Source organism: Sus scrofa, chromosome 14, assembly GCF_000003025.6.
Source record: "Sus scrofa isolate TJ Tabasco breed Duroc chromosome 14, Sscrofa11.1, whole genome shotgun sequence".
NCBI lineage: Eukaryota > Metazoa > Chordata > Mammalia > Artiodactyla > Suidae > Sus > Sus scrofa.
In genome coordinates this window covers 35,052,195-35,078,959 of record NC_010456.5, presented here as the reverse complement: position 1 = coordinate 35,078,959, position 26,765 = coordinate 35,052,195, and the positions used below count along the sequence as shown (strand labels likewise).

The 26,765-nt window shown below is 46.5% G+C and overlaps 1 protein-coding gene and 1 long non-coding RNA gene across 6 annotated transcripts in view; both read right to left on the bottom strand.

Moving 5' to 3' along the window:
- KSR2 (kinase suppressor of ras 2) overlaps positions 1 to 26,765 on the bottom strand; it is a 414,659-nt gene that overhangs the window by 11,048 nt on the left and 376,846 nt on the right. For all 4 annotated transcript variants that reach the window (XM_005657319.3, XM_021073978.1, XM_021073979.1 and 1 more), the window contains 3 exons: positions 12,309 to 12,405; positions 11,154 to 11,287; positions 3,493 to 3,624 (listed from right to left, as the gene is read on the bottom strand). In XM_005657319.3, the coding sequence (XP_005657376.2) occupies positions 3,493 to 3,624; positions 11,154 to 11,287; positions 12,309 to 12,405 (363 nt within the window). The remainder of the gene's footprint in view (positions 1 to 3,492; positions 3,625 to 11,153; positions 11,288 to 12,308; positions 12,406 to 26,765) is intronic.
- The window catches only part of LOC110256852, a 28,411-nt gene continuing 24,665 nt past the window's right edge, over positions 23,020 to 26,765 (bottom strand). Inside the window, exons 2-4 of one of the 2 annotated variants that reach the window (XR_002338904.1) lie at positions 26,473 to 26,726; positions 23,667 to 23,884; positions 23,020 to 23,341 (exon numbers count right to left, since the gene is read on the bottom strand). This is a non-coding gene — a long non-coding RNA (uncharacterized LOC110256852). The remainder of the gene's footprint in view (positions 23,342 to 23,666; positions 23,885 to 26,472; positions 26,727 to 26,765) is intronic. The other variant, XR_002338903.1, reaches the window with a different exon arrangement.

Here is a 26,765-nt window from a genome sequence, read left to right as displayed (position 1 = left end):
GGTGAAGAAGCATAGAATATAGACACCACTCAAGTGAATGGGGGAAGGGAGCCTATCTGGAGCTTGGCCCTGTGCTGGGTGCCTTATAGGTGTTTTCCCATTCAATCCTTAGAACATCTCAACAGACTTTACTGTCTTTGATTTATGGCTGAGAGAAGTAGGGCTTTGAGTGATGAACTGACACTCAAGCACCTGGAGTCTCTGTGGTTAAAAGCTCAACTGTGGAGGCAGGATGTCCTAAGCTTGACTTCCTGCTCCCCTGCCAGTTACTATAAGGCAAGTCACTGACTCACTCGGAATCTCAGTTTCCTCATCTGCCAGTTGGGAACAATGGTTCCTGCTTCAAAGTGTGCTTCTGAAGATATCCTAAGACAGTGCCCATACTAAGCTTGACGTGGTGCTAAATACACTTTTAAAAGTCCCTTTTTGTTCCAAGTCATGCCCCAGCATGATGTTCCCAAGCAACAAGATGCACCTAATTGGCAGGAAACCAAGAGCACCAGGTCCCTCGGAATTCATCAGTGTCATGAATAAAAGCCTCATTAAAACTTCCTTTCAAACCTAACTTTTAAGAGAAACTGGCTTCAAGGGGAAAAAAAATTGCTAAAGATGAAAACTCCAGTGGAAAATCAATTACTTACTTTGGTACATTTTGTTAATTACGTTCTTTTTTCTTTTGCTAAATTGATACTAAGATATACCAACTTAATTATTGCAATTTGGCTTTCAGATAACAATATCTAACTAGATAAAGATTTGAACATAAACTAATCAGGGCAAATGACATCCTCTAAAGGGATCTAAGTGACAAATGTGAGAATCCTGATGTACCAGCAAACATCGCCCCCACCCAACCCCAGCTTTATAAAGAGGATGCAGTGAGCATACTTTGCCATGGAAGATGGTCTCTGTAACTTCTCTTGGTGGTGCTAAATCCAACTGCAAGTATCTGAAGGCCTCCAAATTTCCCAAACAGCTTCCCCAGTGTTATCTCTGTCAGCCCTTGCAAACACCCCACGGTCAAGGTAAGGCAAGGATTAGCATGGCCATCTGGGGGACAGGAGCACAGAAGCCTTCCTGGTGCAGCTTCTCAGAGTGCCTTGATCTGCATCTTAGGGCTGTTCCCTGGACCGTCCCTCCTCTGCACTTTTTCCCCCCCTGCTTTTTGCTTCTTATGGCCACACCTGTGGCTTATGGAAGTTCCCAGGCTGGGGGCTGAATCAGAGCTGCAGCTGCTGGCCTACGCCACAGCCAGAGCAATGCCAGATCCAAACCATATCTGAGACCTACACTGCAGCTCACTGCAACGCTGGATCCTTAACTCACTGAGCAAGGCCAGGGATTGAACCCGCATCCTCACAGACACTGTGTTGTGTTCTTAACCCACTGAGCCACAATAGGAACGCCCCTCTTCTGTACTTTCAAGGACATCACATTCTTATCCCAGGCTGCAGTTCCTATTTCTTTGCTGACAAGTCCTCAATGCTTCTTTCCCTAACTTAAAACATAGATTCAGTTGCAACTGGCTGTCCATCTCCAAGGCAGCTCAAACTCACAGTGTCCACACCTGCTCTCTCTCTTTGCCTTCCTTGTACGCCACAACCCTGTCCATCTCTAGTAGGGGTGGAGAGCAGGGTCTCTACTTGGTAAAGGACACTACCCTCTACCCAGCTGCTTCAGGTAGTTGTCTGGCACCACCCACATTTCAAACAACAATAAAGCACTATCACTTTCACCCCCAAAATGCTGCTTTTTTATGTCCCATTCCAGCACTCACACCCACTGGTAGTGATTGAGCAGAGAACCTCAGCATCTCCCCCTGGACTGGTCATCTGGCCCCAGTCTTGTCCTTCTCCTTTCTATTTCTGACACAGTTGTAATTGTTCTCAAGCTCAAAGTGTGATGTGACTTCTTAATAACCATCAGTGGCTCCCTGGTGCTCTGTAGAAGAGCTCCTTAACTCTGCCTCTAAGTCTCTGTAAGAGTGCCTTCTTTCCTCTCTAGCCTCTCATCTCACCACCCTAGACTCATTTTTCTGATTCTCCATCCATCAGCTTCCTTTCTTCCCCTCCTCACTCCCCCCCATGTTTCTCCATTGTGGGCAATTTGTTCTCTTTCACATGTCCCTTCTATCTGGAACACTTTGCCTTACCCTCACCTGGACTACTTATACTCAATCTTTAACATAGGTTCCTCCTGCAAGAGTCACCTCCTTCAGGAAGCCCTTTCTGATCTCCCAGGCTTGGATTTAGTTCCTTCTTTTTTTCCTACAGTCCTGTGTTTATCCTCAGCATAGCATTTGTCATTGAACTTTGCAAAAAAAAAAGCTGTTTCCTTGTTTGTCTTCCACTATATCAGAAAGAATAGGGACCTTTGGTGGTTTGAAAACGTCCACAAATTGATATGCCCTCTTGTAAAAGGTGGAGTGGAATTCCCCTCTGCTTGATTTACTGACTTGCTTCTGACAAATAGAATGTGGTAACAGTGACAACACAGTTTCTGGGACTAGGTTGCAAAAGCAATGCAGCTTCTTGCCATTATGCTGTGAGGTCACTCAAGCAGCCTTTGGAAGGGCCTGTGTGGTGAGGAACTGAGGCCTCCTGCCAACAGCCATGTGAATGGTCCATCTCGGAAATGGATCCTCAGCTGGTCAAAGCTTCAAATGAGAGTGTATCCCTGGCCAACATCTTGACTGCAACCTCATGTGAGATCCTAAGCCAGCTTAGAACCATTCAGGTAGGCCACTCCCAAATTCCTGGCCACAGAAACTTGAGAAAATCAATGTCATGTTAAGCCACCATGTTTTTGTAATTTGTTAATAACAGGCACCCAGTAAATAGCTATCACATGAATGAATGAGTCAGGTAACCTGCTGTGGTCACATAATCAGTTAGAAACCAGGCATGATATTTGTCTTTCTCTTTCTGACTTACTTCACTCAGTATGAGTCTCTAGTTCCATCGATGTTGCTGCAAATGGCATTATTCTTTTTTATGGCTGAGTAGTATTCTGTTGTGTATATATACCACATCTTACCAATCCAATCATCTGTAGATGGACATTTGGGTTGTTTCCATGCCTTGGCTACTGTGGATAGTGCTGCAATGAACATGCCAGTGCATGTGTCTTTTTTAAGGAAAGTTTTGTCCAGACATATGCCCAACAGTGGGACTGAGAAAAAAGACTGTATACATGTATGTGCAACTGGGTCACCACACTGTACAGTAGAAAAAAAAATGTATTGGGGAAATAAAAAAAATAAAATAAAATGAAAAGGAAGAGTTAAAAAAAAAAAGAAACCAGGCATGAAGGTTTGCTAGGGTCACTCTTTCTACTACAGGCCGCTCAGATCTCCCCAATTTCACCCAGAAATCCAGTCACCTTTGTCCCCACAGACAGGTGCCTGGCCCCTTCCAAAAGCACTAATGGAATGCTGGGGAAGTTCCCCTCTGCCCAGGCTGGGGCTCTCGAAGACCAGGGTGGGCCACCTACCCGAGCGCAAAGACATCTGAGTGTTTGGAGAAGGGGAGCTTGTCTTCCTCTGTGTCGGGGGAAAGCTGGCGGATGATCTCCGGGGCCAAGTGGCACAGCCAGCCATTCTGGATACGCAGCTTGTCATCACGCCTGGAGAAGCAAAGCACGGAGTGAGCCCTGTTGCTCAGACTAAGGAGCACCAGTCCCCTAGCACTGACCCCAAGTCCCTGGACCACCTCTGCCTTCTTGTGTTCCTCCTCACTCTGTCCCCATCAGATACTGCCTGACCTTGTACTTGAGGGCAAGATTCAGTGGGAGGCCCAGGGAAGGCTGTTCTGGAGAGAGACACTCAACACCCAAACCATCATTGTGTCCCTTTGCCTCTGAGGAGCCCTGTTCTCCATCTTCATTTAACAAATACAGCTGTTTCTTGTTATTCATGGTAACTGTGTTCTCTAAAGTCTCAGTAAACACTGAATTAGTGAATACGGAGTTATTGCCCCTGGAAGAAACATATATACACATACACATATGCGTGCATCTCACATAGATTTTACTCTTAAATCCTAACAAAAACTCATCCTAGCCTATTTTATTTTACACAAGAGAAAATGAGGCTCAGAAATATTAAGTGACTTGCTTGAGGTTGCCTCATTACCAGGGGGCAGAACTGCACAACCTATCCAACTGGCCCCAGAACTGGAGCTTCTTGTCCTGCACCACCCCGTCCCATCTCCATCCCTTGCTTGTCTGAGTGACAGGTGAAACAAGGATGCACAGCATCTTCTTGTTGGATTCAGCTGGGAACATGTGCATCAACTGAGACAAAATTTTCACCTCCCTGTCCATGCCCACGAATGACTGTGAATGTGCCATGAGTATTGATTTGGGGGTTGCAAATACATTTTAGTGAGCAGGTAAATTCACAAATATGGAATCCGTGAATAATGAGGATTGGCTGTATTTATGAGCACCTACTATGCCTAGGCTCTGTTCTCAGCATTGGAAATATAGCAGTGAACAAGACTGACAAAGTCCCTGTCTTCCTGGAACTTGCACTTTTTAGTAAGGGAAAGTGATGACAAGTAAATTAAATAAATAGGGAAAATTAAAATAGGAGACTGTGTTAAAGATAAGAGGGCACTTACTTTAGGTAAAAAGTGAGCTAAGACTTTCATGACATAAAGGATCCAGCCATAAGAACAAGGGGAAGAATATTCTAGGCAGAAGGGAAGTTAGGACAAAGGCCCAAGGCAGGCCCTTTTTGGGGTGTTCTAGAAAGCTAAAGAATATCAGTGTAGTTGGGACCCATCATGCTACCCCATGTATCTATTAAATTGTACATAACAAACCCCTTGTTGATGGGTCTTTGGTGGTTCCCCCTCTCCTCATTATAAACAAAGCTGCAATGGATATCCTTGAATAGATATGGTGAATCTATCTCTTCATCCACATCTGTGATTATTCCTTAGGAGAAATTCTTAGAAGAGAAAGGATGCTGGCTTCCTTCTTCATGTTGTAAGTCTTTCGCGAGTACAGAGCTACCTATTGGAGCCTTAAATTTGAACTCCTGCAAGGTTTCCACTGATTCAAGATTCCAATGAAAGGGGCCAGTTACACAGGGAGAGTGGGATGTGTATTGCAAACCATCAAGAGTGACATCATGAAAGAAATAGAAATATATTCCATGTTCATGGATTGGAAAAATCAATATTGTAAAAATGGCCATACTACCCAAAGCAATCTGCAGATTCAATGCAATCCCTATGACATTTTTTTTTTACAGAACTAGAATAAACAATCCAAAAATTTATATGGAAAACAAAAGACCCAGAATTGCCAAAGCAATCCTGAGAAAGAAAAACCAAGCAGGGGGCATAACTTTTCCAGACTTCAAGAAATATTACAAAGTCACAGTCATCAAAACAGTGTGGTACTGGTATCAAAACAGACAGAAAGACCAATGGAACAGAATAGAGAACCCGGAAATAAACCCTGATACCTATGGTCAATTAATCTTTGACAAAGGAGGCAAGAACATAAAATGGGAAAAAGAAAGTCTATTCAGCAAGCATTGCTGGGAAACCTGGACAGCTGCATGCAAAGCAATGAAACTAGAACACACCCTCACACCATGCACAAAAGTAAACTCAAAATGGCTGAAAGACTTAAATATAACACAGGACACCATCAAACTCCTAGAAGAGAACATAGGCAAAACACTCTCTGACATCAACATCATGAATATTTTCTCAGGTCAGTCTCCCAAAGCAATAGAAATAAGAGCAAAAATAAACCAGTGGGATCTAATCAAACTGACAAGCTTTTGCACAACAAAGGAAACCCAAAAGAAAACAAAAAGACAACTTACAGAATGGGAGAAAATAGTGTCAAATGATACAACAGACAAGGGCTTAATCTCTAGAATATATAAGCAACTTATACAACTCAACAGCAAAAAAACCAATCAACCAATGGAAAAATGGACAAAAGACCTGAAGAGACCATTCTCCAAGGAAGATATACAGATGGCCAACAAACACATGAAAAAATGCTCAACATTCCTGATTATAGAGAAATGCAAATCAAAAGTACCATGAGATACCACCTCACACCAGTCAGAATGGCCATCATTAACAAGTCCACAAATAACAAGTGCTGGAGGGGCTGTGGAGAAAAGGGAACCCTCCTGCACTGTTGGTGGGAATGGAAACTGGTACAGCCACTATGGAGAACAGTTTGGAGATACCTTAGAAACCTATACATAGAACTTCCATATGACCCCACAATCCCACTCTTGGGCATCTATCCGGACAAAACTCTACTTAAAAGAGACACATGCACCCGCATGTTCACTGCAGCACTATTCACAATAGCCAAGACATGGAAACAACCCAAATGTCCATCAACAGATGACTGGATTCGGAAGAGTGGTATATATACACAATGGAATACTACTCAGCCATAAAGAAGAATGACATAATGCCATTTGCAGCAACATGGATGGAACTAGAGACTCTCATATTGAGTGAAATGAGCCAGAAAGACAAAGACAAATACCACATGATATCCCTTATAACTGGAATCTAATATCCAGCACAAATGAACATCTCCTCAGAAAAGAAAATCAGGGACTTGGAGAATAGACTTGTGGCTGCCCAACGGGAGAGGGAAGGAATGGGAGGGATTGGGAGCTTGGGCTTATCAGACACAACTTAGAATAGCTTTACAAGGAGGTCCTGCTGAGTAGCATTGAGAACTATGTCTAGAAACTCATACTGCAACAGAACAAAGGGTGGGGAAAAAATGTATACATGTAAGAGTAACTTGATCCCCATGCTGTACAGCGGGAAAAAATAAAATAAAATAAAATAATTAAAAAAAAAGAGTGACATCGTGAAGGACCAGATCCTCTACCATGTGGGGGGACCTTCTGGGAACCTGGGGATGGCTGGATTTTACAGACTTTCTAGCGTAAGCTTTGAGTTAGGTAAACTGTGATGCACTGCTCACTTAACTGCACTCATACTTATCCCACACTCATGATTATTGCTCTATTTGAACACCTTCTTGAGCGTGCTGTCCAACAGAACTTCCATGACAAGAGAAGTGTTCTCCATCTCTGCCATCTCCATCTCTGCAGCCACTAGCCATTGTGACTATTGAGCACTTGAAAACCAGCCCATGCAAATGAAGAACGGAACTTTTAGTTTTGTTTCATTTTAATTCAGTTACAATTACATGGCTCTATATGGCGACCATATTTGCAAGGGCTGCTCTAGACTCTTACTTATTACTAATGGATTTTTTATTTATATATATTTTAATAGGTTATTTTTTTAACATGACCATAAATGGAAACTAGCCCTTTTTTAGTACACCTTTAAAACTAAGATAAAAAACGTTTGTTTACATTTTCCCTGAAGTCAGCTTGTGGATCACACTCGGAAGTGGGGTGGGGGTGGGGAGAGGACCTTGAAGGAAGAGGCCCTGGAAGTTTGAGCTCTGATGGTTGGGCTGGAGAATTCTTTGTGGTGGGGCTGTCCTGTGCATTGTAGGGGGGTTAGCAGCATCCCTGGCCTCTACCCACTAGATGCCAGTAGCACCCCTTTCTCTGTTGTGACAACCAAAAATGTATCCAGACATCACAAATGTCCCTGGGGTAGGGTGGGGTGGGAGAGCCCAGACTGAAAATCACTGTTCTAATTTATGCACAGAATAAGGAAACAGTCCAAATTTCAAGTCTTTCAGCTTGAGTGACACAGGTGCTCTACACAGTGGACTTGATAGAACACGTCTTCTGTTAGAAGAGAGGACTCCAGTCCATTAACCGGCCCTCGCACTGGCAGCATTCAGTGAATTCTTGCTTCTAGAATCAGGGACACCTGCAGGGGTTTAAGGACCCATCTGTCGCTTACTAGCTGTGTGCCCTTGAGCAGACCATTTTCCCATCTGCAGCATGGATACAGGCACTTGGCCTTCACCTGGCTGGTGCACGGATGAAAAGGAGAATGGCTTGATCAGCCAAGAGGGCCACATCATTATTGGACATTACCATTCCCTACGGGCATTTTTTTCTATTGTGTACTCTTTTAAATTAATTAATTATTCTATTAAAGTATAGATTTACAATGTTGTGCCAATTTCTGCGGTATGGCAAAGTGACTCAGTTATACATATATATGCATTCTTTAAAAAAATATTATCTACCATCATGGTCTGTTCCAAGAGACTGGATATAATTCCCTGAGTTATACAGCAGGACCCTATTGCTCATCCATTCTAAATGTCATAGATTGCATCTACCAACCCCAAACTCCCTGTCCATCCCACTCCCTCCCCCCTCCCTCTTGGCAACCCCAAGTATGTTCTCTAGGTGTATGAGTTTGTTTCTGTTCTGGAGATAGATTCATTTGTGCCCTATTTTAGATTCCACTGATATATGGTATTTGTCTTTTTCTGACTCAGTATGAGAATCTCTAGTTGCATCCATGCTGTTGCCAATGGTGTGGAATTGAGATTACAGCTCAAAGGAAGAAGGTCATCGAAGTAAGAGGGCTGGGGCCTGGGCCACCACTACTCTCCTGGCCTGACCAGGCAGGTGGGTGGGTGCTGCTGCCAGAAGGGCAAACTTCCCAGTTCCCATCCCATTCAACAGGCCCTTTCGCCTCTTCCTGACTCTCAGGGGCAGTGGAGGTTTGGAATTTCAGGGCTGGGCCAGGAGGAAGAGTGCTGGCCACTTGATCACCACCATCCTGGGGTGGACGTGAGCACATGCCTGAGAGGGACCAGGCACCAGGCCTGGTACAGATGCCCTGGGGTGTCCTGTTCCCATGGTGATGGGCCTGCTGGTGACCAACCCAAATCATCTTCATGATGGTCATCACGATCAATAAAAGTCTGTGGGTGGCTGGCATGATTGCCCTAGCATCTTAGATGACACCTTTTCTGGATGATGGCAGAACAGCTGTATGCAAGGCAATGCCGAGAATGGGCTCAGTGGAAGCCCTGGCATCTAGTTCTGAGCAGATGTTCAGAACTGCTCACGTTACTGTGACCCCCACCCCTGCCCCATGCCTGGCTGATCTCCCTCCTGTGGGCACCCAGTATTGCCAATGTCCTAAGGTCTAACTGAGGGACGGTCAAGAAGGCAAGGAATTCCTGCTGAGTGCCTACCATATACCAGGTTATCCATCCCACTTTATTCTCATGTTATCACCCCTGTTCTATGAGTGAGGAAAGAGCTTCAAAAAGTTTAAGTGACCTTCCCACAGCTACAGAGGTAATAAGTGAGAGAATGAAGATCCATTTGACCACAAGTCTTTAAAACTCCAGTGACTAGACTCCTGATAACAATTTTACATAAATTCCTAGAGAAATAGCATCCTTTGGGAGCACAACTCTGAACTAAGCCCTACACAGAACTGCAACGGGGGGAAAAGCACAGGAAGCCACAGATGGCTACTCCTGGGAAGACAAGGAATCGGACTTCTGGTTGGGCGGTGGTGCTAAGGGCTTCCTGGCCTTTTGCGACATTAACTGGTCTGCGAGGTCAGCCAGGATGGGACAGGGTGAGAGGGACTGCTGTTTGGGTGATAAGGCCAGAAGCCACCTTGCCCTTGATTTGAACTCCCTTTCTGGTCGACACTGAGCCTCCATGAATGAGCTGCAGGTCATTCTATTTCCCTTTGCTTTTTCTCCTCCTAGTGGCCTCAGAAAATCATGAATCCAAAGGAAAAAAAAAAAATCAGGGGCCCTGCCCCTCTTTCCTCTACTTGGGGGAGAAGCTATGGGCAAGGAGAATAAACAAGTATGGACGTGCCACTGGGATGGAGGAAGCTGATTTTTTCAATAGGGCCTTGAATCAGGTTAAAGAAAACCTGCTAAGCCTCTTCTAGTCTCAACACAGACACTGGGGTTCATGGTGCCATCACTAACTGCTTTCTCTGCCCTTAGCAGGGAGGGAGCGATTTCCCAGCCAGCAAACCGGAACCCAAGTGGGTTCTTGGCTTCTTGGGTTCTGACTTGACAACTCTCTCCAACTATCTATTCATGAATCTATCTGTTCATTTCCTGTCTACTGCTTATCTTAGGGACTACACATCATTCTGGAGATGGATCTCCCAGGGTGGAGTGAAATCTGAAAAAAACGAAAAACCCTTAAGCTTCTATTTGTTACCGCATCCCATAGGAATAGCTAGATCAGGCGTCACCAAAGCTCAGATGGTCTGAGATTCAAGGTGCTGTAGAGAGTGAACAAAATTTACTTTGTTGGTAGGGTGGTCCTGGAGTGTTCCTCAGGGGGATCCGGGATTCTCTAAGGCAGCAGAGACAGAAGTACAGTGAGAGAAACAGGGTGGGGGCTGCCCTTTCTGGAGAGGTGCATCATTTGTTATGAGAGGCATGATTAGAGGTTTAAAGTTTGGGTGTGTGTATGCATGTGCACACACTCCAAGTAAAAGTCACAAAGGGTAGACCTTCTGGATTACATAGGTTATTTATTTGGGATCAGACTGTTTTTCCCATGGTCAACTCAAGGCAGCTTGCTCTAGGGTGAGCGGTGGCTGAGAGTTAATTAGTTAACAATGGTTAATGATCCTCCTGGGTGATACTAGGGAGATGAATGCAAATTCATACTAAATACAACAGTTCCAGAGCAGCTAATATTTGCAGTGTTTGATGTGCTCTGGGCACTGTGCGGATGCTGGCTGTGTCTTATCTTACCCTACCCTCTTGAGAACCCATGACAGTAAGCACCATCATGCCCATCATTTCTCTTGCAGGAAGCTGAAGGCAGAGCCAAGCTGGCACCCAGGTGGGTCTGACTTTAAATCCTGTGCACTCAACTATACTCCTGCTGTACTAAAATGAATGAACTGAAGCTCTTAGGTGATTCCAGCCTCCACATGGAGTAAGGAGAGAGTCCTCCAGTGAAGTTCAAGGGCAAGCACCTTGCAGGATTTAGGATGATTTGTGCCCATTCAGAAGTGCCATTTCCAAGACAGGCCCCATGGAAATCAGAGCATCAGCATTGCATCATGGGCCTAGCGGCCTAGCTGCTCAGCTAAGGGACCTCAGGTCCAACACTGAGTCTAGGTCACTAAAGCCATTTGGGTGACTTCCCATGCCCTGACCCTCATCTGTCAAGAAGCCCTCTGGGCCCTTCTACCACCTCTCACCTGCCAGCCTGCAGCACCCCGGAAATGCTGAAGAGCCCAAAGTCTGTGATCACCACTTTGCCATTGTCATAGAAGACGTTCTTGGACTTGAGGTCCTTGTGCAGGATTCCCTTGGCGTGCAGATAGCCCATGCCCTGCAAGAAACAAGGACACGGGGAGTTGCCAGAGAATACTTGTGTGCTGGCCACCAGCCTGGCTTGGGTTCACGGTTCACATGCTGTGCCTTTCCACTGAGACCACACATGCTGAGCAGCTATGGATCTGAGACCCGAACGCCAATGTCTGCAGGTGGGGTGGAGAAGGCATAGCAGGAGGGAACAGGTAGGGGCCCCAAGTCACCCTCAGACCACCATAAAACTATCTCCATCTAAGCTCTTCTGCTTCCTGAAGAAGAAACAAAGGAAGATCTCCCTAGAAGGAAAGGGGTGGGGACAAACCTGAAAAGAGGTCTCCAGAGAAAGGAATCCCATCAACCACCTCCCTCGACCTCCTCTTTGCAAAATCATGGCTCTGCAGGAGACCAGTTCCTTAGATCTACTTAACCCAGGCCACTACAGAAAATCACCAAGCTCCTTAAGAGACATATCACAGATGATACCCGAGAACATGGAGAAGGGTTTACTGGCTATCAAGCTCAAGGGTGACTGTCTATATTTTTTAAAATTTTTTGCCTTAAATGAGCAGTCATATTTTTATTTCTTTTTGCAGCTCAGTCCTGACATTTCCAATGGGAAATAAAAACCTAATACAACTGACTACTAATAAGGCACTGGCCAGAAAACACAGGATGTTTCTTCTGTGTGTTTCATAATCCCAACCACCATCTGACAATTTGATATTTCTCTAGCAGTTGTGGAGAGAGCTGGGAATTCATGGGAATTCAAGGATTTGAAGGGTAAAGGATTCCAGCAATGAGAAGACCCCCCCCACCCCTGTACACATCCAATTATCATCATGATAGAAACCAAACATGGGTAGACCACACCTAGTGGTTGGATGTTGGCAAAATTCTTACATACACATGGCCTGGTATTTTTTCAGGTCAAGTTTGATTTCTTTTAAGCCCAGATGGTTGGTCTGCAGCCAGACCATGAGTCTCAGGAGGGGGTGGGGTCTTTCTAAGGTTCAGGGAGGAGGTCCCAGACACTATGGTACCTTCACAATTTCTTGGGCAATCTGCCTCGTTTTGTTGACATCCAGGACGATCTTGGCATCCCTCACCACAGAATAGAGTGTCCGTCCCTTGCAGAGGCTGGAAAACAAAGGAACAAAATTAATTGCTGGTTGTCAAGAGAAGGGCCACTCATGAGAGCTATTGAAGCTGACACAGAAGAGAGTGGGCGTGTGTGGACATGCCACCATTATGCCTATGAGATAATAAGCCTGGCACAGGACCTCTGCTCTTATGAGATGAGGGTCTGGGAGCAAAGTCTTCGGGGTTCTTCAAGATCTTTGCCAGCTCCTCCCAGTGCCCAAGGACACCTGCAGAGTCTAGCCTGGTCCAGAAGAAGAGTTGCCATATACTGTTTAACCCAGGGTCTCATAGATGGAAATCTGAGAGTAAACCGAAAACTTCTGGGATCCTCAGCATGCAAGCGGCACTCCGCCAGCCCCTTGTCCCAGCAGCTCCCACTTGCCAGGAGCCACTGATATGTGGGGACAGTGATGAAAGACCAGCAAAGCAGTAGCTGGTGTGGACTAAGTACCTTCAGTGAACGATGTATTCAGACCTTTAGATGGGGGTGTATAAACCAATAACAGCACCCCCCACAACCAGATGCCCCTCTAGATGGAGGGTTTTCAAATTGTTTTCAGCTTCATTGCATTCATTTCGAGGTCCAGCGGTTCAACATGAAGGACAAGACAGAAAAGGACATTATATAGTGACAGTAACGCCAGCTCATTTAATTGCTGGGAAGTTCATTCACCCCTTTCCTCTGCATTGGGCCCAATTCCTGGCACACAGAGACCAGGCACTCTCTAAATAGTCAAAGAATGAAGGAGCGACTGAATGAATGAGTGAACGCCTGAGTTCTAGATCCACCATAACATTCCCAGCCCTTAGCACCACCTCTGGCTCACAGCATCCAACACTGGCTGAAAGAAGAAGGAATGACTTTAGGAAAGTTCATTTTCCATCTCTGTCAAAATAATGGCTTAAATTTTTTCTTTTAATCTGTGACTTCATTGCTAAAATATTTGAGGCCTTGTATTCATTCCTTTAGTAGTTACTGAGCCTTTGTTGTGGGCCAGAATTAGCTGAGATCATGTGGTGATAGCCAGAACTCTGGAATCAGATCTGTCTGAATCCCAGCTCTGCTCTGTACTTACTATGTGTCTGTGTATCTTTGGGTAGGTTACTTAACCTCTCTGAGCCTCAGGTTCCTCTCTATCAAAGGGATCTAATGACACCTATCCAAAGAGTTAGTACAAGGATGGAATGAGAGAACTTGCTGGTGGGGAGTGGAGCACAGTGGTTAGAAGAATGGGGGCCTGGAGTCAGACTCTTTGGGTTAGAACTGTGATTTGTCAGTGGCTGTGTGACCCTTGGCAGGTGAGTTAACTTCTCTGAGCCTCAGTTTCATTATGTGTAAAATGAGGCCAAGAGTTCTTGCCTTACAAAGTGTTTTAGATGAATCCCATGAAATCAGGTGTATAAAGGTTTAGGCAACTTTCCATGCCCGACACATAGCAAATATTCGTGAAATGCAGGCTATTATGAGAGATGGTAAGTGATCAATAAAATGGTGACCATATACACACACTTGTGTGCAAAAATATACATATATATGTTATATATTGATACACACACATCTATCTGTCCATTATCTGTCTATCCACCCACCTACCATGCTATCAATAATCAATCACCCATGATCTTTGACTAAGATTCATCTCTTCACCTGCCTCAGGTGGTGGGATTCCCAGGCAGCTGATTCACCTGTCCAAGTTTGCCCAAAGAGTCAAAGCTGTTCCCTCTGTGGTTTCAGGCAGTGCATTTGCCATGGCTGCTGGCAGGAAGGTGGGGGAGGGGGCAGTGGGCTGCAGAGCCAATTAGACCATAGTGACATTTGAATATTCAGGATGGTAGAGACTGTGGGTGGATTCCCTCCCCCAGATTCTCCATTCTTGAACAGCCACCTAGGCTCATTCCACACCAGAGTCCAGGAGAAACACATCCCCACTGTAGACGGCAGAGCAGACAATTGCAGCAGGCTTGGAGGCTCCCAGACTCAGAGTAACTGTGCAGAAGTCACAGGATCCAAATGTCCACCCATCTCCTTCCCCCGGGCTCATACATCCTCTTTTCCAGCGGCAGCTGCTAACGTCTTTGCTTCTCTCAATACCCTATGGCACTAGGCACTGCTGGCCAAACACACACTGCCCAGTAGGATGTCAATTGGTATGACTACAGCTTGGTATAGCTACTAAAGTGAAATATACAAATAAGCCACAACCAGCAATTCCTCCCCTAAGTAAGTACCCAGCAGGCATGTGTACTCAGATTCGCCCAGACATGACTATGCTAGAATACCCTAGAAAATTAAGAGTAACCCATTCATAATAACCCTGAACTGGAACCTACCCAAATGTTCATCAACAGAAAAAAATGGATAAATATGATAGATCTGTATAAGAAAATATATTTGTACTGACTTGTTACTAAGCCAAGTATTGCTAACTGCAAAACCATGCGCATAATGTTGAGTAAAGGAAGCCACACACAACACTGAACGACTCTATTAATATAAAGTACAAAAGCAGACAAAACTGGTCCCTGTGCTAGAAGTCAGCATAGAGCTGACCCTGGGCAGTGGGGAGGCTGGGAAGGACCTGAGGGGAGCTGGGAGCAGGCGATGTCCTGTACTTTGATTTGGGTGCTGATTATGCGGATGTATGTTTAGTGGAAATTCATCAGGCTATGCTCTTAGCATCTGAACACTTTGGCAGGTAAGTTACCCTTTGAAAAAAATTACAAAAAAACAAAATCAGTGAGGAAAGGATGAACAATCAATACACGGTGCTGAAATTGAGAATCTAAGCCAATATTGACCCCCCAGGGATCCATTTCTAAATGCTTCACACATTCCCGAGGGGCAGTGTCTATAGGGGAATGGGGGGCTCCAGGCCTGGCTGCGCCTGGCCAGTCATTTATCAGAGGATGTTTATCAGAGGTGTCGAGCTCTGAGCAAGAGCAGACATTAGGCAGATGTCCAGGGTGGCCAAAGCTCTGATCGTCGTCAGGCAAGTTGGTCCAAGTATCCAGGGCAACAGCTCTGAGACTAGGATTTCTGTGGCTAATGCCAGTGCCCTAAAAGCCCCTTGTGGCTGGGTGTAGGAAGGGAAGGGAGGAGAGGAGGAAGGTTTACTGAGCATGTGGGACCTATCTCACCTCTAGGCAGCTTCCCAGTAGCCCCGCAGGGTCCACGTTATCACTTATCTCTTACAGGGGAGGATATGGGAACCAGGAGGGGAGAGGACCCACTCACCGACACACAGCCATGGTGCCAGCCTGTTGCTGACCTCTCTCTCATCTTCTCATTCACCCACTCACCGACACACAGCCATGGTGCCAGCCTGTTGCTGACCTCTCTCTCATCTTCTCATTCACCCACTCACCGACACACAGCCATGGTGCCAGCCTGTTGCTGACCTCTCTCTCATCTTCTCATTCACAAGGCGGGGGGAGGGGGGAGGTGCCTGGTTATTGGCCATGAAAGAGATGCACAGCTGAGGGAACCCAAGTCCCAACTCTACCATTTCCTGCTTGTTGGGTGACCTCAGGAAGTGATTTCAACCTCAGCTTCCTCATCCGTAAAATGGGGACAACAGTAACAACACCAGCTAACATGGACTGAGCCCTTTCTATATGCCCCTAAGCATGAGAGTCCCGGGAGGTGGGTATTTGCTCATTATTTCATTGATTCCAAGATGCACGTTTCCTCACATTGTAACTAACATCGCTGAAATTAGAATGTGTTTTGCATTTGTTGACAGGTCACAGTTTTTTGGGTACTACCTTTCTTTCTTTGTAGAACATAAAAGAAATGGTGCATATTCTGACTGACCATTAGATTTAATGAAATACAAGATCAGCCCCATTTTTACAGATGAGGGAACAAAGGTCCAGAGAGGCTAAGAAGATCTGGGATTTGAACCCAGGCAGGCTGACTCCAGAGTTTATGTTCTTAACCCTTTTTTTTTTTTTTTGCTTTTTTTGCTTTTTAGGGCTGCATCTGTGGCACATGGAGGTTCCCAGGCTAGGGGTTGTATTGGAGCTGTAACCACCGACCTACACCACAGCCACAACAATGCCAAATCCGAGCCACAACTGTGAGCTTCACCAGAGCCCACGGCAATGCCGGATCCTTAACCCACTGAGCAAGGCCAGGGATTGAACCCACAACCTCATGGTTACTTATTTATTTATTTCCACTGCACCACGAGAGGAACTCCTTAACCACCTTTTTTTTTTTTTTTTTGGCCATACCTGAAGCATGCTGATGTTCCCAGGCCAGGGAACAAACCAGAGCCACAGTAGTGACAATGCTGGGTCCTTAACCTTTAGGCCACCAGGGTGCTCCTTAACCACCATCTTTTGTTTCTTAACCACTTTCTTAAGACTCCAACGTGTCACAGACCCTCAGTAAATGGTTGCTGTGTTATTGCTACTAACATCACCTGTGGCAATGAAGATTAATGAGGGCTGCTGGCCTGGGTAGCGGAGTCAGTCTGGAGGTCAAGAGAAGGTGTTTTGGTGGCTTCACAATATATTTAGTACCTCTCTAGCTTTGGGGTGCAGGCACTAGGGCTAGGGTACACAGTATCTCTGCAACAAAGACCACGTTTTTCCAAGAAGAGGACAAAGAACTGGGAATTTCCTATCTTATCTGCAGCCCCCAGCTCCCTCTGCTCTGGCCCCAGGCAGCTCACAGAAGGCTCTTTTGACCCCACATCACAGGTGACACAGCAAAACTTTGGCCAAGACAAAGTGTAAGACTTTTGCTGTAAACTGGCCAAAAAGAGACCTGTCAGAAACAATCAGATAGAACCATCTAGGAAGTTTCTCTCCAAGGAAACACTGGCTCATTCTCCCAAAACAGTGGCTGGGAAGGAAATGTGGATGCCTGTGGCTGCTGTTTCTTTTCTCTCCTGCAAACTCCTCACCATCAAGGACAGGCAGCCAGGCCAGTGTGAATGGTGGGGAGTGGGGGCTGGGGGCAACCTCCTCTGAAGACCAACAGAGGGGCCTGCAAGCCAGCTCTGACACCTCCCCCCCTCAGCCCACACGGCCTTGGGGACTCACTGTACCTCATCTGAGACCGTGGGTGTGGTCAACTCAATAGTGGTCCCCCAGAGATATGCACAGTCCAATGTTCAGAAACAGTGAATGCTTCCATGGCAAAAGGGACTTTGCCGCTGTGATTAAATTAAGGCTCTTGAGGTGGGGAAATTATCCTGGATGATCAGGGTGGGCCCAGCATACCACAAGGGAGACCAGCAAGTCACAGGAAGGCAGCCATGTGAATCAGGAGGCAAGAGGGAAGTGGAGGGAGACCTGGGTACAGCAGAGGAAGTTGAGGAGTTCCTGCTGTAGCTCAGTGGGTTAAGAATCTGACTAGTATCCATGAAGATGCAGGTTCGATCCTTGGCCTCGCTCAGCGGGTTAAGGATCTTGCGTTGCCACAAGCTTCGGTGTAGGTCGAAGATGCCTCTTGGATCCCGAGTTGCTGTGGCTGTGGTATAGACCAGCAGCTGCAGGTTTGATTTGACCCCTAGTCTGGGAAATACCTTAGGTTGCAAAAAAAGAAGAGGAAGCAGTGTGATGTGGGGACTCAACCAGCCTTTGAAGATGGAGGAAAAGGCCGTGAGCCAAGGAGTGCAGGCAGCTTCTAGAAGCTGGAAAAGGCAAGGGTCCCCAGAATGGAATGCAGTTTGACCCAGGCCTTGATTTTTAACCCTGTGAGGCCCATTTTAGACTCAGACCTCCAGAGCTCTAAGATAAATTTCCAAACCACTGAGGTTGTGGTAGTTTGCTATGGCAGCAACTGGAAACCAATGCCGTGGGCCAGTAAGTTCTGCCACAGAATGAGGGTAAAATGAGGTCATGGGGCTCCGCCCAGCATCCTGCCAGAACGTAGACTCCTTGAACGCTGCTCATTTCACGGCCAATAACGTTATTTCTAATATTATTGCTAATGATAAGGCTCTTCTGCCTGGATGACTACACCACTCCTCAGGGTCACCCTGACGCTTCCCCAGTCTATTCTCCGTATAGCACTCTGAGCAGTGGTTTCAAAATGCGAAGCTGACCAGGTCACACCCCTGCTAGAGTGGTTCCCACTGCTCTTCGGATAGAGACCCAACTTCTCTAGCGCCCAAAGGCCCTGCACAGTCTGGCCCCTGCAGACTGCTCCACCCCTTCGTTCACGAGCTCCAGCCACACCAGCCCACTGCAGGGCCTTTGCTCAGGCTGTTTTCTCAGCCAGCAACATCCACCCGCCATCTGTCCTTAGAAGCCTCCCCAGCTAGGTCCCTTCTCTCCCATGGGTCTCTCCCGTGTGGCACCATGCACACCATCTTTGCAGCTCTTCACATTTTATAGGAAGCTAACTGTGGTTGTCCTTGTACATGTGGCAGCTGGATTCCCAGGCTAGGGGTCGAATCAAAGCTGCAGCTGACGGTCTTCACCACAGCCATGGCAACACTCTGCCGCAGCTTGTGGCAATACCAGATCCTTAACCCAGGGAGCGAGGCCAGGGATTGAACCCACATCCTCGCAGAGACAACATTGGCTCCTTAACCTGCTGAGCCACAACAAGAACTCTGAGAATAAACAGACCGATTAGACAAAGCGTGGTGGGCTGGGGACCTCTTGAACCAGGATGTTCAGGGAAAGCTGCTCCAGGGAGGGGGACCATGTGGAGAGAAAAGGAAGAAAGAAGCTGACCGTGTGAAAATCCCGGGAAGGTGAGTTCCAGGTTGAGAGACCAGCCAGTGCAAAGACCCTGAGGCAGGCCCCATGCAGCATGCTTGATCACACAGCCAAGGCCATGTGGCTTGGCAGGGCTGGGCTCTAGAGGGCATCTCCCACTACCTGCCCTCCAAGGGTTGATCCTCTGAATAAAAGAAACAGCTGGGTGGAAACAGTTCTCTGCTTTGCCTGATTTTAGCTCCCAAGGCAGGTGGATTCAGAGTCAGCTGTTATTTTCAAAACACTGGGTTCTGTCAAAAGGGATTCACAACCCCTCGGCTTCTCTGCCCCCTCGCTCACTTCTCAGCTTCCCCAACCTCTCAAAACTCAAAACCCACTTAATTGCCCTTCCCTCTTCCCCTCCCTCAAGCAAATAAATGCCATGTCAAGTGATAAGTTGCTCTCGCTCCATCACATCTCAGCCGCCGGCAGCCTCTTCCAAGTCGTTTGTGAATCTAACACGGAGGATATTAAACCTTGGGACTCTGGGGCTTTATAATAAAAAAAAAAAATGCCAGGTTAGCTTCCTATAAAATGGGAAATGCCAGAAAGCAAGTGAGAAATGCCAGCTGTTTGCCACCTGCTTAACCTGACATGTGTCCAGGAAATGAAGAGTTATAGAGTTCCATTAAGTAACGAGTTGGCTGGGGTAAGGCATGTGGCCCAGCCAGACAAGAAAAGATGAAGAGTGGCCCTCCAGGCATCAAAATATGCAAAGCAGGAGCTGGCTGCACTGGAAAGTGGGACTTTGGTTTTAGGGTTTTTTTGCTTTTTTGTTTTTTTTCAAATCCATACCCATCTCCAGCCTTTGACGTCCCTACAAAGCTGGCTGCACTGGAAAGTGGAACTTTGGTTTTTGGGTTTTTTTTTGCTTTTTTGTTTTTTTTTCAAATCCATACCCATCTCCAGCCTTTGACGTCCCTACAAAGCTGGGAGAATTGGGAAGGGAAAGGAAGCTTATGCTTCCCTCTGCTTTCATTAAATTCAGAGAGGCCAGATGTCAGCTGCTTTGGGCCCTTCAAGAACTGAGATGGGGGTTCTACCCACTAGGGGATGCTCCTGTCCCTAACTATGACCCCCTGCTTCTAGGCATCTGGTGAATATTTTTCCCTCCCTGGTCTGTGCTTTATAAGTAAGGGAATTTCCAAGGGCACAGGTAGCTGGCTGGGGTGGGCTTCCAGAACTTCTGGGGAGTTGTAGCCTGTCTGGTTCCTCTGCCTCTCATCAGATTGTTTGGTCCAGCCACCATCCAAGACCTGCTCTTCTTGACCTTGTCCAAAGACATCCCAGGACATGTTCCTCCCTAACTCTATAGCATCTTTTCTCAGCATCTCCTAAGGGTCAGACTGTACATGTCACTCCATATCCCTCACACTCATCATTCCAGAGCCACCTTAGGATTTTTCCTATATCAGGCAAATCATATTATTTATCACTTGCTAATAGTTTTCTTTAGATGGACAAGCTTTGAAAAATAAATGTATTTTAAAAAGAAACTTTTATCATGACCTTCTATCATTACCAGAGGGAAAGCTAGAATCTCTAGCCACAAATGTAAAAATACATTAAATGAAAACAAGCCCACTGAAAAAACCCAAATTAAATCCTTGCTTGTCATTATGGCCTGCCAAATGGTCTGTACTTAAGGTCTCCTCTTTTGTTTAAAAGAAAAAGTTTGGAGTTCCCCTTGTAGCTCAGTAGGTTAAGAACCTGACTAGTATCCACGAAGATGTGGGTTTGATTCCTGGCCTTGCTCAGTGGGATAAGGATCTGGTGTTAACGCAAGCTGTGGTGTAGGTCACAGATGCGATCAGGATCTGGTGTGGCTGTGGTGTAGGCAAGCTGCTGCAGCTCCAATGCAACCCCTAGCCTGGGAACTTCCATATGTCGCAGGTGTGGCCTTAAAAAAAAAAAAAAAAGCTTAGCAAGTAAGGGAAGTAAGCGTAAGGATGGTGTTGAATACTAGCACTGAATGAAGACTTTTTCCTTCTCTGGTGAGAAGAATGGAGAAAGAACTGAAGGGAAAATCATGATCCCACTATGTGATTCAATGTTATTTGGGGCTAGAGGTACCTGTCCCACCTTCTGGAAGAAAGTTGGACTCATTTAATCCTCAGGCCTGCAAATCCCGTACTCCTGCCAATTATGTATGAACAAGGACAACAGGTCAGGTGTGAAGTGACAAGACAAAAAGGCCATTTCCTTGGCAATGGAACTGACATTCTCCATCAGTAAGCAAACAAAATAACTGTGGGTCATAATGAGGGCAGTGGAGACGTGCACATGGGGTCTGGCAGACAATGAGAGGATGGAGGCAGGTGCCTCCATTAACAGGTAGTCAGGAGGGAATGGCAGGGCCCTCTTCCCTCCACATTGTGTGGGTTCAGGGCAAAGCCTCTGGATGCCCCTTATCTAATTTCTCTAAGAAGAGCCAGCATCGTCTTGTTTAGGATGATGACCATCTCCCAAAAGCATCCCGGAGAACCAGAACAGAGCCAAAAGGTTTCCAGGCACCATCTCACCAAATGCTTCCAATATCGCTCTAAAGCGGTATTCCCATTTTACACATGAGGAAACTGAGGCAATGTGCCAGGCTGGATAGAAGCAGACACTTCTGAATCAGAACCACTTGAGATAAAATTCACTCTTTCTAGCTATGCGGTCTTGGACAAGTGACCTGAAATCTTTGGAACTCACAGTTTGAGTGTATGCAAACTATGAGGTGGGGTGATTCTGGAAAAGGGGTTGATTATATGTTAGGGTGTATGTGTGATCTCTCCATGCAGGTTAAAACCTACTAGTTAGCACTGGAGCTCTCTCATCCACTGAGCTGAGACCCTGTCATGCCAGTCTTCCTGGAAGGGGAGGCTTTAGGTTACAAATGAAAAAATGCACATGCAGAAAGGTTAAGTGACCTTCCCAGGGTCCTGCAGTCAGCAGGCAACAGGGTCAGGATTTGAGTCCTGATCTCAAATCCTCTTTCCAGGATTTCATAAGATCCCTTGGGAAAGGATGGCCCAGCTCAGAGAGCCTGGCCTCTGGAAACCTTTGGGTGTCCACTGAGCTGAGACTCCCTCCTCCCTCCCCAACTCTAGGCCTCTCCTTCCACATTTTCAATTCAGGACCAGCCCTCATTTGACCTCATCACCTCTTCCCTGCTTCTGGTTGGGAATTCCCAACTGCCATCCAAAGACAGGCAAGGCAGGATGGAGGGCTAGACCGCCTGAAAGGCTCTATAGAGGTTCTTGGGGCATCTGAGCCTGCCCAGCAGGCAGCACACATGGGCCAGGCCCAGGGGAGGTGCTCAGGAAATGCTTCTAGAACGAGTGAATGGATGAACGAAGGAATGAGTGACTGCAACCACCTTCATTCTCCCTGGTGTCCACTGGAGCTGGAAGAGCCATGCTCAGGGCCAGGGCAGGTCTTTCCCTACTGGCTCAGCACCAAATCATATCAAATTAGTAATGATGCTTCCAGCTTTTTCCTTGCACAAGGTTCCCTGAGGCACAAAAAGACCAGACTGACCCCAGGTGCTTCCCTCAGAGGCTGAAGATAAGATACAGCAGTTGCTATTGCCCCTTGACCAGAACCACATGTTTTTTTTTTTTTTTTTTTTTTTTTTTTTTTTTTAAGCTGAACAGTCTATGGAGCTACTGTTTTTAAAATGTATACATATGCCACCTAATTTATATGCATTAAAATCCACAGAAAGGATAGACTCCAGGGTGTTAGCAGGGCTTGCCCTGGGTCGTGGGATTAGAAGCTTTGCAAAAAAAAATTTTTTCTGGCTCCTTATCTCTTTCCTACTTTTTTCTCCAATAAACATGTATTACTTCTGTAAATGAGAAAAAAAGAAAAAAAAAAAAGGAAAAAAGCACTTCTGAGACAGACTGAAATGAAACCAGACAGGTTTATTCTATAGACAGTTTGAAAAATACTGAACTGGTGACAAACTGAAATGAGAAAGTAGAGCTGGAATTGAGTTCATCCTTCCAGCAGCCTGGTCTTGCTGGGGAAGTGCTCTGGCTGTGGCAGGAGGCAGTGTTGTGCTCTTTCTGTCCTCTGCACAGGCTTTACAGCCCATTCAGGGTGCACAGCCAGTTACCTTCTCAGCTCTCACCTGTAAGTTCTCATACAACCTTCTCCCCCTGAGAAAATTCAATCCCTAATGAGGAAATCCCATATCTGCGAATCTCAATGGAACTTTCTCTCCCTGAAAAAAATTCAATCCCTAATGAGGAAAAAGGAATTGCCTGTTTGATATTTAAAATGACTATGGGGCTAGTAAAGGGGTCAGGGGCAAACGCAGGAGTGGTGTGAGTAACCCCACAAAGTGGCTGTGTCCCTTCTATCGACAGGGACTGGGGCAGTAAAGTGGGGTGAGGAGGGAAAAGGGGGAGGGGAGCAGAGGAGGGAAAAGAGAAGGTGACGGGGAAAAGGCGGAGGAGGAAAAGGGGAGAGGGAGGAGGGGAAGAAGGGGGGAGGGGGGATTCTACCTTCCTAGGGGATGCTGGGAATGTATCTGGCCTGGAACCTACCTGGTCCTGCTGTAAGAGAACATGCACAGACATTTCTAGAATTCAGGTGGTAGACAGGTGTTAGCGATCATCAGGTCCACATCCTTCATGGAAGAGACAGAGAAACCAAAATGCAGGAGGGGGATGGAATTTCCCAAGGTCATGCTTCAACTGGCACAGCCTGGCTCGAACCCAGACCTGCCTGAGGCTAAAGCTTGGGTTTGCAGCCACAGAGCCACCTAAGAATAATAAGTACCATCCATTGAATCTTCCCGTGAGCATTCTGCTAAAGGTTTTACACAATGATCTTATTTAGCTGCACCCTGTTGGGGGAAGTATTGTGCTTACTTGACAGAGGGGAAGACGGAGACTCAGACAGGTGAGATTCACGAAGCACACCTGGCATTCTACCCTCAGTCTGACACCTGAATCTTGTTCTCAACCTCTAGTCTACAGCCTCTTTGGGGAGGGCAAAGAACAGAGGCTGAGGGACAAGGAAGCTGATGTTTTTACGCTCTGAAGACAAGCCTTGTGTTCATTTCTCCCTCACCAGAGCCTGGGGCTGGTGGGGCGGCGACCTTTTCCATCCTCCCACTTTTTTGATGAGGAGGAAAAACTTGAGGGAATGAATGCCTTGCCTAGGATCCTTCAGGATGTGGAAGCAGGATCTGGACCCAGTTTGCCCAAAGCTCCAGGGCTTTCCACCACCTCTCCTTTCTCTGAGAAGGCCTCTGGCACTGGGCCACCCTAGCACACACCTCAACTAGCCCACTGTCTATACTGCTCAGGTCAGAGATGTGCAGAGAATCTGGGAGAGTGTGGACACGCAGGCCTACTAGAACCAACTACCTAAAATGGGTTGCAAATTATGGCCCAAGGCCCTACCCAGCCCACTGCCTGGTTTTGTGCAGCCCATGAGCTAAGACTAGTTGTAACACCTTAAAATCAAAATGAAAAAAATTCCGAAGAAGAATGATATTTTGTGACCTGTGAACACGCTACAAAATTCCAATTTCTGTGAAATGATGTTCTGTTGGCACACAACCACACCCTCTGTTTCTATACCATCTGTGGATACTTTCAGCCACAGTGGCAGATTAGGAGTTGACAGAGACTGTGCGACACAGCTCAAAGCATTTCCCGTCTGGCTCTTCACGGAAAACATTTGTTGATCTTTGTTCTAAGAAATCAGGGTGGGTCAATGGCAACCAGGCTGCTAGAACTAGGAGTTCGGCAAATGTGAGCCATTTCCTCTGCATTGAGAGCCAGGTGTGGTCAAGATCAAGTGGGTTTTCCATTCATTCACTCCCTTATTCATCCATCCATCCATCTATCCATGCATCAAGCCAATACTCCCAGCAGGGATATGGAGTGTCATAGGGCAGGAGTGTGGCTCTCTGCTTAGAATTCAGTTGGGCTGATGAGGGAGAAGGCAAGAGATTTGGGGCCAGTGCAAACGTGGGCCAGGAACTTCTCTGCTAGCCTAAGCTCTGCAACACTGGGGACAGTATACACTTCACTGGCCACTGCCACCCCAGACAGGAGGGAGGCTCCATCAGGGACACCCTCCCCAAGCCCAACGCACCAGGGCTCCATCACAGAAGCACATGCCAAGTCCGTGTCATACAACTGACATGTTTCTAAGCCTCCTGCCTCTTCCCCTCTGCTATTCCCTTCCTGAATCCCCACACCGCACCTTACCAGAGCCTTCCTGGGCAGCCCCTGGGCATGAAATTGCTGGACAAATATTCACTCAAGTGAAGCAAATCCTAAATTGCTTTAGAATGCCTTCCTTACAGACCACTGGCTTGGACAGGGCCACCACGGGGGAAATTACCTGATCTGCTGCCACCACACCAAAGATCACTGTAGCAAAGGACACATCTGTGGGCACTGATAGGTACATGGGCACTGTTTCTACGGGTCTGAGGGCCTCTGCCCACATGCACATGTGTATGTGCCCTGGAACGTGGGTATAAACATGTGAGTGAATGCGTGTGTGTGTATGTGTGGATGTAGTACGTGTTTGCATATTTATGTAAGTGCCTCTGTGTATTTGTGTGTATTTGCATTTATAGGTACACCTGTATCTACCTGTGGGTATGTTTTTTGAAAGCAACACAGGTACAGTCATGCCAACTGCAGAACCGCCACAGTCTCCCTCACTTGCATTTTTATTTTCCTCGCCTCTGAAAGGCTCCAATGAAAACACTGATGGTCTGAAAACTGGAGGCTCAGGTTGCCGGGGCTGGGCCTAGGGAGTGGCTGCTAATGGGTACAGGTTTATTTCAGGGGGTGGTGGTAAGATGTTCTAAAATCACAGAACAACTTTCAATGGAGTATAATCTATAAAAATATTGAATCACTGTTATACACCTGAAACTAATACTGTAAATCAGTTACATTTGAATACAAATTAGATTTGGTGATAGGCGCACCCATTCTGTACATATATAACCACTGAAAGGTATGAATGAGTGAATTTTGTGAGACATCTACATATCTATATCAATAAAGTTGTTTAAAAAAAGAAAAAAACTCAAAGTTCACATAAAATTCCCACTTCTTCCCATTTCCTTTACATATGAGCTATGTTCTGGGGAAACTTCCCAATTTCTCAGTCTGGGAAGAAATGTCACCAGGGGAGAACACCCCCCCCCAACTTTCTAGAACCTATGCCTCTGCCAGGTCAACAGCAAGGAACATTGTGTCCCTTGCACTTGAAGTTTGGAGATAAATCTAGAACGCCAAGGGGATTTTAGGCACGCTGGCTGGGCAGAATCACTGGGGAGAATTCTGGGAGGGAAATAAACCACCGTTTCATTACCTGGAGAGGCGTGGAGAAAAATCCAGAGCCAGGAGAGCACTGGGAGTAATCATTCCTTTCAGAAGTTGAAACAGATACAGAGAGTGGAGAGGAGAGAACTCCTTGGGGAGGTAGTAGCGCCCAGCAGGTAAGAGCTCATAATTTGGAGGCAGACAGAACCAGACTCCAGATCCAGGCCTAAATTATATTATAGCCTCTGGGGCGAACCTCGTAAGAGAAATGCAGGTGGACAAGGCAGAATCTACCTCACAGGCCTGTGGGATTAAATGAGAAAACTTCTTCATGGAAGAGAC